This window comes from Anopheles marshallii, chromosome X (genome assembly GCF_943734725.1).
Source record: "Anopheles marshallii chromosome X, idAnoMarsDA_429_01, whole genome shotgun sequence".
Classification (NCBI taxonomy): domain Eukaryota; kingdom Metazoa; phylum Arthropoda; class Insecta; order Diptera; family Culicidae; genus Anopheles; species Anopheles marshallii.
The window spans coordinates 18,029,235-18,043,104 of record NC_071325.1 but is presented as its reverse complement, the minus strand read 5'-3'; the positions used below and the strand labels follow the sequence as shown (position 1 = coordinate 18,043,104).

Below are 13,870 nucleotides of genomic sequence, written 5' to 3'. Positions count from 1 at the left end.
ACGCGGATGCTGGGATGTCCTTTAGTTCCGCCGTCGCTACTGCTTCTATCTCCTCAATAGTGTCAAAACGGTGTCCCCGAAGCGGCCGTTTTAGCTTGTTCAACAGCCAGAGGTCGGCTGGTGAAAAATCTGGGGAATACGGCGATTGCGGAACAATATGGCTGCCAGTTGTTGCGAAAAACTTCCTCAAAATGATGGCCGTATGGGAGTGCGCATTATCGTGGTGCAAAAACCAGCTGTTGTTTTTCCACAAATCCGGCCGCTTTCGTCGGATGGAGGTCCTCAACCGCCGCATTACGTTTAGATAATACTTTTTGCTCATCGTTTGGCCCTTCGGATGAAATTCTGTGTGATCCACCCCACGGTAATCAAAGAATACCGTCAGCATCACCTTGATTTTCGACCTGCTTTAGCGCGACTTCTTGGGTCTCGGCTCGTTCAGGAAACGGTACTCGCTGGACTGGTCCGTTGTTTCCGGGTCGTATGCGTAAATCCACGTTTCGTCGCTAGTTATAATCGATTTCAGCTCACCAGCGTAGTCTGCCAGCATCGTTTTGCAGACTTCGACGCGATACCGCTTTTCGAGCAGGTTCAGGTATTTCGGCACCAGGCGAGACTTCACCCGTTTCAACCCCAAAACATCTTTCAGGATATTGTTGACCGAGGCTTTGGAAATCCCAACACTTTCCGAAAGGTCTCATATCGTCAACCGACGATTGTTGACTACCAAATCCTTGATTTGGACGACGTTGGCGTCGTCGGTCGAGGTGGATGGTCTTCCCGAACGGTTCCCGTCTTCGACCTTCTCACGGCCGTTCTTGAAATCACTGTACCAATTGTAAAAAATTTTTTTCGACATAGATTCTTCCCCGAAGGCTTTTTGTAACATCCGCAGTATTTCCGCAGTGTTTATTTCATTGCGCAAACAAAATTTGATACATGCGCGCTGCTCCACAAAATTGGACTTGGTCAATATGGACAAAAACACTTGGCGCAGCCCCGAAAACAAATTGTCACTCCAAGCCGGGTTGATGTTGTGACTTGAAACGTGACAGATCTATCAAAAACATACATATTGACAAACGAAAAATAAAAACAAGGGGCTTCTTTTGGCGCGTGAAATTTGACATCCAATGTCACCTTACTTTTCGGACACAGTAGTACACCGTGTGCTAGAAAAGTTTGACACTTGGACATTTCGTTTTTAGTTCGTGATTTAGTAAACGAACAAAACAAGTGATACGTCATTCGAAAGCCACAAGTGTATACGAAAAATGATAAAATGTCAAATGTAATGAATAAGTGAATAAGTAATGTAAATAATAAGTGGATTATGGAAGAGGATAACCTGTATTATGATGATTCGCACCGGACACACAAACCGGGACATTAAGACGGCGGTGCAGTGTGCGTTAAAAACGATTAAAGTAATCCAAAAGCAGGTTGAAACCAGAAATGGTGATTTTGAATCTGTTACACGAAGAAAGGAGCACACAAGGTGGTTGGATTGCTTACGCAACGGCGAGTTGCTGGCCGAATTGCTGGGGCGAGTGCAGCAGGATTCGGGGATCTGCATTCGGTGCCTTGCGCACCAAATTGGTGCGGCTCCAAACACTATCAAGAGACTTGCTTACTGTGCAGGGCCTAAGGCTGAACGAGGACGGCTATGTGTAGCTGCTGGCTACGATCGTCAAGCCCTGGGTGACCAAAATGGGCAATGGTGTGGGTTTTTTTTGGACGGAGTTTACAATCTTCCAAAAACACCACTTGGGGCGACATGGGATTTTTACCTAGTAAAAAACTCTCCTTGGCCAGTCAGTGTTGTAGCCATCAACCCGGGATCACCTCGCGGTATTACTTCACAGATGACACAGATGGCTCTGCGCTGGACTTATTCAATCTGTAGCACACACAACACGCAACAACGTAAAAAAACACATAAAAGCCGTCGACACATAGCACGCGCAAACAGGAAAGTACGCCCCAGTACATTACACTAACGACAATACACTGAACACTTATCTCTTCGCTCAACTGTTTCCCTCACGCTGATCTTTCCTCCATTGCCGTTGGAGGCTCGACGCAATTTGTCGCATTGCATCTGCTGCAGCTTCCCAAACGTCAGCACTCTGCAGCATCAACGGCACCAGGCTTGTGCTGGAAATCTCCATCGCAAAATTGTCATTCAGCTGCCGGCGCTCTGTGATGAAACTTGGACATGCGAACAGCACATGTCCTGCTATCTCGTCCTCGTCGGAGCACAACGGGCAACGAGATGATAAGGCATGATGGAACCGGTGCAGGTAGGCTCGGAAGCAGCCATGTCCAGAGAAAAACCAGGCTGCCACGTTGGGGATCAGAGACTTGGTCCACCGCCCCTTCTCCGAACTATCCCACTCCGCTTGCCATTTCCTCATGGCGATCTCCTTCAGCAGCCTGCACCTTCGCAGTGCTCCTAGCATTACCCACGCTGGGTTCCCCCGTACGTCTGAGTCTTCCGACAAGGTGATGCAAATAGGCATCACACCAGCAATCACACATACCGCGTCATAGGAGATAGTCCTATAAGCACCGACGACGCGCTTTGCTAATATCCTGTGTACCTTGTTGGCAGCAGCTTGGTGTTGTTTTTGTGCAAGAATGTGTGCCTATGCTGGCGCCGCGTACCTCAGTACTGAGGTACGTGGAGGCGTTGATGTGGAGGCGTTTCGCACTGCTGCTAGGCTGCAATGTTGGGCATAAATGACGCGAGTGCGTTTGCCGTCTTTGATGCCTTGGTACAAGCCTGCTTCAGATGCTCGTCAAATCTCAAGCGGTCATCAATGGTGATCGCAAGGTACTTTAGGTGTCTGACAGACCTAATGCACTCAGCATCAACCTTGATTTATTCCACTTGAATCTGCTTGTGGCTGCTGATGATGATGAACTCTGTCTTCGCATGCGCTATCTGCAGTTTCACCTTCTTCATCCACTTGTCGATCTGTCTGACAGCGTCCGTCGCTAGCACCTCAATCTCCGCGACAGACTCGCCGGTGACTGTGAGGGCGATGTCATCCGCAAACCCGATGATTTCGGATCCTGGGGGTAACGCAATGGTCAAGACCTCATCATACATGGCATTCCACAGGGTAGGACCAAGTACTGATCCCTGTGGTACACCTGCTGTGATGCCAGCTGTCTTGATGCCATCCGTCGTGTCATATTCTAGCGTGCGTCCATCGAGGTAATTTCTCAGCAGCCTGCACCTTCATACGTTCCAACGCTGAGTGGACTATTTCGTGAGGGACATGGTTGAAAAGAAGACCAACCAAACGTCCTGCAACACAAAAGCGCAACTGATCAAAAAAAATTGTACGTTTTTGTCAGGGCCATGGTGTTCAGGGCTTGCTCCAGGTTCCGTAGAGGGGGTAGAGGCAGTCATCGATGCCGAGGGTGGCTACTTCGAGTAATTTGTATAGCCAACATAGTAAACTAAACTTCGTAGGAAAACATTTTTTTCTCATTTGTTTATTTAAAAAAAAATCAATTTCCACAGGTACTGTCAAATTTATCGTGCACACCGTTTAAGTAACATAATTACTTAACATAGCTCATCAATGTGGTATATGAGTCAGGTTATTAACCCCAGAAGAAAGTATGTTAAGTTCATAGTTAATTGGAAATAGTTATATTTTCTCAATTTGGGGCATTACATAAATGAAACAGTTTATAGTAATAAATTATTACATTTAATTACTAACGAAATATTTTAATTCATGCATGCATTCGACTGATTGGCATCATTAATTCAAAAAGCCCTTTGTGAAAAATTATTTAATTATTTTTATTTAAAAAAATATGTTCTTACGTACGAGTATTGTTAAGTACACTTATGTACGTTTTCTCCAAAAATGTATAGCTTGCTGCTATTCATCTGTATAAAGATCAATCAAAAGAGCTTGCTGAAATTGCAATGCTCACATCCGGTGGGTTTCCATTAACGACACTAAATCCATCTATATAAATTGAATGAAATTGACACATGTTTACCAAGAACCCTCTTAGCTCTATAATGCAGATTGCTAATGTTTTTTACTAACATCCCATTATCAATTATCAAATGTACAATCGATTGTATGTGCTTTCTTCGCTCTTTTAACCGTGAATGTAACAATAACCGTTAGAAAACCAATTAGGGTCGCATAATGCGAGGGGACAAATAAGTTGAAGGTTTGCTTAGAATGTCCCACATTAAGTTCTAATACATAACAATATACATCTCATTTGATTTCCATCACCCTTAGGGTTTTCACAACTTCACCCTCTTTTCTAAATTTATCGTTTATCTCAACAGTTTCTCCCTTGTTTCAGATATCTATCATGCTCTTCATATGGCGTTGTTGTGTGGTGAGTACAATTGTTAGCCGTAATCCATGGTAATCGTGTTAAATCATGATTTTATCACTGCTTGGCAATTACCGTGTGATCAGAACACAAAAAAAACTCTTTTGTGGTTCTTTTATCAAACAATATCCCCGGGGTGTACCAAGTAGCTCTTTAAAAACGATTGTGTCTTTCACGGGTTTAACAGTGAATCGTATTTAGTAAGTATGAATAATAATCAGTTATATCTAAATGTTGTGCTGAATGCATGCGCCAAGGGTTATGATAACAGTGACAAACTGCGAGAGATATCTAAAAAATCCTTTAAATGTTTTATATTACAGATTTAGATCAGATATTTGAAAAAAAAATGTATTTTTTTCAAACAACAATAACAGTTTATTTAATAATTAATTTATAAAGATCTTATATTCTTTATCCATTTCGTGCTATAAAAGCGGGTTACTTTTTGGCTTGTTGCAACATGGTGTAAATATGTTGCCAGTGCAGTGCCGTAGCATGTGGTTGGCCAGGTTGGCCCTCACCAAGGGCGTCAAAAAGAAAAGTCTTAATACAACAGTAAATTAAAAGAACCGTTTAAAGCGTATCGCTATTCTCATGGGAGGTTTTATGGTACACTATTTCAATTCTAAGTCACCAGAATTTGAGTTGTGAAAAGGCGCATTCAGTCGAGTTTCAGCCAGATTATTCCAACATTTGATTGTGTTTAATATTGATCTGCAAAGCTTCAACCAAATTTACCAGACAAGACAATGAGCAGCTTCACATGCATCGAAGACCATCTTCCTAAAATCCAGATCCTGGAATACGCTGTAAGACTCTCCTTACAAGTAATGACAAATGCTTGCCAGAGGATCGAACAGGCGATGAAAAATTTTCCGTGAGTTGATAATAAATGCTTCGGCCATGCATGGCTAAGAGAGGTTCTGCATCAGACCGAGACTACGAAGCGGTTGCAGCGCCTATATTCCTTAACACCCGGAGTCACTTCGATAGCTTTGCAGTAAAAGAGTCAGCTTCTATTTGAGCTGGTTCCAAATGGTTCGAATAATTCAAGGTCTATGTGGGACTTTGTTAGTTCTGTTTGAATCAAGAAAAAGCTTCGATGTCGCCGAGTAAATTCCCCTGTTTTATCCCAGTAAACCCTGTATTACTCTCGAAGGCAACGCAAATGTATCTGGAATAGAATTCAGTTCAATTAATTTAAGCAATCTAGCTTTAAGAATGTTAGCAGTGCAAATAATAACTTCATCTGTGTTAAACTTCTGATTTTGGACGAAATAATAAAAAAAAAAGTCCAAAATTATGTTTCCGGAGAAATTCATTAATGTTTAAGGATGGTTCAATCTTTGAGGATACATAAATCATGAATGATTCTCCGCAAAAGATTCATTAAGCATAATGCTAGTCAGCTTCTGTTCTATTAGATCTGGTTTCAAATGATGCGAATGATTGATTGTCTATCAATTTCATTACCAGTTCTGTTTGAATCGATTCAGGAAAAAGTACCGACGTCGTTAAGTAAATTCATGAACCCTATAACATTTTGATTCTTTTTAGTTCGCAGAAAATTATTATATATCAACCACTCTTACCTTTTTGCCTTTATAATTTATTTTCATTTACGTCGTATAAATCGTTGAGGTTACCGTTAACAATGTTAATCATTAACCGTTAATCCATAACGATGCGAGCTCGTTTTTTTCGCATGAACAAACAAATTACAGAAGCATTATTGTTTTATTTGTCTTCTCTTTATCGCACTATGTTCTATGTACGTTTTGTTTCACACGTGTTCGTCCTGCTTTTACAAATGATTAAAACGTTTCAATGTTGTGTACTGGAAATGTAAACTTTCTATACATTTTAATTATTTATGGTTTTTATTTAACGTTTTGAACTGTATAGGCGAAAGTTCTTAATTCAGGATATACCATTTCGTTTCAAAATTCTTCCAAACAAAATCCATATTGTGCCCTTGTTTACTTCCTTTCATCATTACAAGTTAAGTGAGGGTCATTCAGTAGCTCAGCATGGTTCTAGCAATGCTGTTTGAAATTGTTGATAAAAACTAAACTCGAAATGAAAGTAATACGCTTTCGCATTTATTATAATTTGAATTCTAGAGATAAACCTAATCATTGCTATTTATATAGATTTGCATTCCCAATTTCCATTACTGGTTTGTCTCTATTGTAAGTTTCAGTCCATATTTAGGGAATAATGAGCGTCGTTATAAAAAATGTTTTCGTTACACTCGTAAAACTATAGTTTTGTTTTAATACTGATGCAATTTCCCAGAGAACGTACAACATTCATACTGTCCAATTACTTAATTGATCACATTGTAGTAAAATCTAGTTTTTATATTTACTCATCCTCTATACGATGTTTACAATGTTTTTTTTTATTTGAGCTCAAACATCGTTTTATTTACACATCTCGTCCCTTAATTCTTTAAAATATTTAAATCATTTCATGTAGGTGCTATTTTTGATTAGCAAATAAATGATATTCACATTGCTTCGAATTATATTATATTACCTATGGTTCGTGAACGGAATGTTCTATGCTACATTAGATTTGTACAAAATTGTCCCTTCCCAGTGATTCTTTTAGGAATAATAAAATCGTGATGACGCTGCCAAGTACATACTTCAATTGGGATTTCAACATGTCTGAAACATTACTAATTAAACAAAAATCCATTTGGCATACTTCCATAACAAAAACCATAGATGAAATAAAGTTCTTAGAATATTGTTTAATACATTGAATAGATCTGCTTTTAATCTAAATGAAAGGACGCTTGGGTAGCTACATGAGGATTATTTGTTGTAAATGATGAAAAATTATCAAAGCGATTTTTCCCATTTTTTCCGCACAGAAGTTTTTTCCAAAACAAACAAGAAAATCTTATGATAACATAATAAATTTCATATATTCGTTTTATTAAAGTACCTTCCAGCCTTTGTCTTGTTTTTCGTGGTTTTGACCATGACTTTTTTTCTTTTACATTGCTTTCCTTGACACTCGTAATAGTAATGTCCTAATGCGTTTTAAATTAATAATTGATTAAAACTGATGGTACAATTGTACTTAAAAAGTACACAGCTCAGCAGTTGGACATTTCTCTTCATTTTTGATTCGCCTATTTCATGAATGAAAAGATTATTTATCAAATACAAGAAACGAAAAGTGGTACAACATTATCAATATTTTCAGTGTAAATTTGTGTGAAACACTGTTTTTTCTTGTGCCAATTAAAATTATACTTTTAATTTTCTGAATAGGTATTTGCTAGTTTCAAAAAGCTTATATCAAAAGCTGGCAACCGGGTTTCTTCCTTTTCTGTTTGAGTATTTGAATATTACAATCATAACATTTATATTAATCCTATCAGAATAAACGGTTTATGAAACGCAAAGAAAATTGTTAAAAAAAATAATTAAAAATTAAGACGTCATTTGTTAAATGATTGTGACCTAAATTTTGTTTCAAATAAAAAAGCAAGATGGTTTCTTTTTCTATTCTATGCTGTATACAGTTAGAACATGAATTAGTTTAAGACATCTACTTCAATGTTCGTTTTTTTGCGTTGTTTTATACCGTTAGATTTATTATTCATCTCCCAGTCAACTCGAATCAGATTCTAAATATTTGATTAAAATTGTCAGTCGAATATGTATTGTAAGTTTAGTGATTTTTTTATGCGATCCTTAATACTAAATTGAAACTAAAAACGAATGACATCCAAAGCAATGCGCAAAATTAAAAATCAATGCACCTTCTTGTTTTGATATAAAACAAAACAGTTCCAGCAAACAAACATTCACACTCGAAAAAAGAGGTTTTTTTATAATAATAATGTGTCCGCAAATGTGAAAATTGAGGCCTGGAATGTAGGTCGTAGTTAAAATAAGGTTTGCTATTGGAAAGCCAATAAATAAAAAGCAAATGTTTAACATTTAATTTTCACGAAGCTTATTCCTCACTTTTTCCATGTTTTAAGGGGAGATATACAATCATAGTTTGCACCTCAAGGTCGTACCTCAGGACAATCGGGTGTAAATTTTAAATCAATATACCGCCAAATATTGAAATTACAGCCTAAAGTGTAACAGCACCCTCATGCGCAAACAAATATGTAATGTTATTAGCGCGTTTTTTTCTCAAAACATGCTTTGGAAATTTGTTTCATAGAATTTATTGAAAAATGTATCGCTTGATTTGAATATCAATTTCAGTGTCCTTTACACCATTAGCTAGTAAACCTTTTTCGTTAGAACGGCCAGGGGGTATTTATATCATGTAGTTCGTGACGAGAGACATTTTATGATAAGATAGATTGTTCCGTTTTGTGTGGCAGGTATTTTGTAGTATCTTGTATCAAATAAATGTTTTCTATTTAATTGTTTTGTTTTTTGTTTTGCACTTGTTTTGTACCGCAAACTTTTTTGTGATTGTGATCTGAAGATAGGCCGATATCAACGTCAGCTAATGTAATTTTAAGTTGTTTTCATTTGGTTTCGAACGTTTACACATTCTCATCAAAATACTTTCTATTGAGATATTTTAAAATTCGCAGAAATCGCCTTATTGTCTCACTTCTGAGTATATATCTCCCCTTAAACCAAAAATTTTGCTTTTGATATATTTCGACAGTATTTTAGCCATGGTAATGTTCAGAATAGAATAGAATTTTGCAACCTCTGCTTTTTAATATATGATTTACATTACAGACGTAGCTAAAATCTACTGCATGTAATTTATTTGCTAGCTATGCGGACTAGCTTGACAACAGTGTTGATAATGGTTGAGTTAGGAAGGCAAAAGTGACTTTTAACGCATTTTGGATGGTCCAACGCAACGGATGGTCGTCATGCTTGAGCAATTCATACTTGAATGTTATCATCCTCATCATCACTATTGGGTGGGTTACTTTCAGATTGTCCTGGTGGACTACCTGGATTAAGCATTGGGCTAGGACTCTGTCTAGTTTGGCTACTCAGGCTGTGGCTGCTACTGCTGGTAAGGGAATTGACATTGCTAATATCGAGTTGACTACCTACTCCAGCATTTGCGCCACCATCCCGGCCTTGGTTTAGTCCAGCGCTGGGTGTTTGATGATGTTGCTGAAGCACTGATGTTCCCGCTTGTTGCCCACTGTTGGCTTGATAGTAGCTGCTTAACGTTGAGAGTGAACTGGAGGCAGATAAATGAGGAAATGGACCACTTGGACCCGGAATGGAATTGAGCGTTCCAATTGCTGGAACGCCAGGATAAATACGGTAGGGTAAAGGTTTCTGAAGAGCAGCGGCTGCTGCTGCATGTCTATAGTATGCATCTACCGCGCTTTGAGGAGTTCCTGGAGGCCCAGAAGGGGTAGGGTAAGGCCATCCCCCGATGTAAGGTGGTCCACCATACAATCGTTGGAAAGCAGCGTAATTGCCAGCTTCTGCTAATAATTCTAATCCCACCGCAGTTTGCCTCTTCCATTTAGTCCTGAAATAGAGAAAAAATCGCGATTTGTAATTTTTTATAACTGATTAAATTTAGTTGTATCTTATTTTACTAAAAATTAAAAGAACTATTTATTTTCATTTATCATTGGAGATTGAACTGTCAAACTTTAATTTAACATAATGCTATTGCAAGTAAATAAACAAGTACTAGTAACAGTGCTCGTTGCAGTACTCCAACCTCAAAGGTCATTGGCCTAAAAATTCCACCTCATATTATATACGTCTTCTTCTTTAGTGGCACAACAACCAAAAAAGGTCCTAGCCGGCCATTTTTGGTTTTCTTGGACTTTATTTACGGGACAATGCAATCAACCAATACGAACGGGATTTTGTACCGATCCTATCGTGTAAACCAAATACACCACCGTGTCTAAACATAGGCCCGCCTAATATAATAGCTATTTATTTAATCTAATATCGATAACAGATATCTAATATCTAATAGATATCTAATATAATCTAATCATATAATCCTAACAATATAATCTAATATAATAATATAACTAATAGCTACATAATCAGAACAGTTAATAAAACGATTCTTGCCTGTTTTTTAGATTAACCATCATGAATCATCAAATGTATGTCAAGGTAGATATGACTCTTAATTGGCATTTTTATAAACAAGAATGGATCCAGTTACATAAAAAATAACATAGACTCGGTCTCAGGAACTGCAACCTGCAACATTCCTTAACAAACATTCCGATGTTGATTGTGGGATTATTTTTAAATAATTTAATTATTATTATTATTAATTTAATATTATTAATAATTAATTTAATATTAATAAATTGTTATTAATAATTTAATTCATTTAATTAATTTAGAATTTTAGTTCTAGAATTCTAGAAATGTACTTTGCAATATGCTTAGTTGGATAAAAATCTTAAAAAAGTGAGGAAACCTTTCTGTCCATGCAATGAAGCCATACAAATGTGATATGTGTGATTTTCAATGGCAATCAAAAGAGCGAACTCATGGTAACAGAAAACCATCGTTAAACAACATGTAATAGGATAGCATCATCAGTAATCGTAAACTGACCTTGTTCATGAACATCCTGATATTTGACACTTAATTACTTAATTTACTTAATCAGATATCAACTGAGCTCGGTAGGCAAATATCAATGGCAAACTCAAAATATCATTTTAAAACTAATGTATACTGCATAATTTGCCAGCATAGTTCTATTCTCTTGAACTTTACAGTTGGTATCAAATATACTACCTTGCCGTTCTTTCGATATTAAAAATAATCATTATATTTATTTTTGCTAAACCTGAAAGAAACTCATTGATCTTTTAACAAAATTCTCCTTGTTTTTAACATATATTTTACACAGAGTAAATTCTAATTTCTACCGGGAATCTGAAAAATGTATATTACTCATTCATGTTGGCTGGTAAAATACAACTGGTATCGTTTTTGTTACAGTTCTTTCATCACACACATACGTGCTCAGGACAGATATAAACGTTATGACGATTTTGGATAGTGTCCATAATTTCTCAGATATGTTTGTGCGTGTATAATTTGGTGGTGGGTGCAAACGGTATTTTGAATCATACATACACCTTCTCATGGTATGGAAAGGTCGTTAATGATATTTCCATTAGTTTGATATAGTTTACTTTATAAGTTTTGCAACGTGTTGAATATCATTGTTAATATTTAGGTGGCATTAGCAGTTTTGAAGTCATCAATAAGCGTAAATTATACCTACGTCATTTGATCTGCATTATGCACGATTGACGCATATAGTCTTGTGAATAACATACCTCTCCTTCATATACCATACCATGAAACATATTCATTTGAATTGTATTGTTATAGAATGAATTGCGTTCGCAAAACGCAATGCTTTTTTTTTTTTTTTTTTTTTTCGTTAGAACGGCCTGGCCGTATCGACTTATTTTACCACGTAGCCGGATAGTCAGTCCTTGCTACGGGGGATTGGCTCGGATGGGATTTTGGTCCGGTCCGTTCGTGTGAAGACCGGCTCCGCTACCATCACGCCGCCCCGCAATGCTTATTTATTATACTTAAAATCATATAAAATCATATATATATATATATATATATATATATATATATATATATATATATATATATTTACATGTATGTGTACATAACATATACACACATGCATTCATATTTATCCTCCATTTGTTCATATATACATACATATGCATTTGTGACATAAACATATGTCAACACATATTGATTGATATTAATTCATTAAAAAACATCAATGTATAAATGTTATTCCATAAACACCTTTAGCGAAACCATCGTGGCAAAAACACTTACCAAGATGTTATTGACGTTTGTTGCTGTTACAACAAAACAGCATTCGTTCATTACAGCAACGAATAAAAATCAGCGAAAAGTTGGAACATACGTGAAGGGTTCAATTTTATCGCTATTCAACTTTTAACTCAATTCATACTTAACCAATATATTACAAACAATCTTGCAATGAACGATGGTAACCACGGAAACAGCTAGGTTTTTTTTTATATTTAACCCGGTTTCCCAGCTCATCTTGAAAAATCTCATCATTACAATCATAATTGTTGCTAGAGGAAGGAAAAATAGCTGCATGACTGTGAGAAAACCAGATGTTGATGTAATGGAGTGACGGAGAATAACAATTTAATTACCTGGGTTCGGCTGCACTTTAAAAATCATCATCTTAACACAATAGATCCAGCATAAGGAAAATCACATCAACGAGACTAGTCCAATAGTTAGTAATTGTAAGGTACGTTGACTTATTACTGATTTAATTTTGATTCATTTTTTTCACGCTCACTGTGTGCAATTGCGGTACCATATATGTAAAAACATGTATGGCTCGTGTGCTTACTGTTAATATTTAATAAATAATAATGTATTTCTATGAGCTTTGCTTTATAATACCGTGATTTTATTATTCGTTGCAGAAGAATTAAATTGATCTTCAAACAAATAATAATTGATCTCTCAAACGTTATACCTTTTCAATATCGGTGTCACTCCACTGCCAACACATACTCACACTGGAACTGAGTAATTAATGTATGCAAAAAGTATGTAAAAGGTCTGAGAATAATCCATTACCATTCATGTTGGTAGAAACAGTGGTGATTGTTCATGTTAATATTCGCGAACATACTGCGGCCTATCATCATCTACATTTTACTGCGTTCACCATAACAATAACACTGAAGAAACCCTAGTACCGCTGCAAAACGTATGAAGAATGTAAGTTGAAATTAATGATAGTGAACAAATAAGAATATAGCGAAGGAGAGAAACACGTTCACACAGATAAACAAATTATGCACAATTAGGTGTTTCATTTCATGACCTCTTGAATATCCCCCTATTCGACGAACGTTCACCCATAGCTAAAGAAGGGGTGAATAAATTGAAAGTTGTAGCAAAAATCATGCGCATATATTTTTGAACATGAACACTTTCGACAAGCAATTTGTACATATGCACACATATATATATTCCTAGATATATATAGATATAGATATATATATATATATATATATATATATATATATATATATATATATATATATATATATATATATATATATATATATATATATATATATATATATATATAGGCATATATATATATATATAGTTATATATATATATATATATATATATATATATATATATATATATATATATATATATATATATATATATATAGTTCATAAAGACGTTTGAAAATACCATTTTGCCAACGTATCAATCACCGCTTAATTTTTTTCTAAACATCATTTTTAATGATCTAGTGAAAGATCATTGATAAGAAAGCGAAAATTGCTTTTAAAAAATCCTACTTCTGCTTCCTTGGTCTGCCCGGAAGAGGTCTAATGAAAGACGAAACATGATTATCGATATGCGAAAAAAATAAAGACCATCCATCAGCGCGCCGTAGGTTGGCCCTG

The 13,870-nt window shown here is 36.4% G+C and overlaps 1 protein-coding gene and 1 pseudogene across 1 annotated transcript in view; both read right to left on the bottom strand.

Moving 5' to 3' along the window:
* Window positions 1–215: 215 nt before the first annotated feature.
* On the bottom strand, window positions 216–2,417 carry LOC128711093 (uncharacterized; annotated as a pseudogene).
* Window positions 2,418–9,278: 6,861 nt separating this feature from the next.
* The window catches only part of LOC128708570 (homeobox protein B-H1-like), a 47,934-nt gene continuing 43,342 nt past the window's right edge, over window positions 9,279–13,870 (bottom strand). Inside the window, exon 3 of the mRNA XM_053803552.1 lies at window positions 9,279–9,888. Coding sequence (XP_053659527.1) covers window positions 9,279–9,888 — 610 coding nt within the window. The remainder of the gene's footprint in view (window positions 9,889–13,870) is intronic.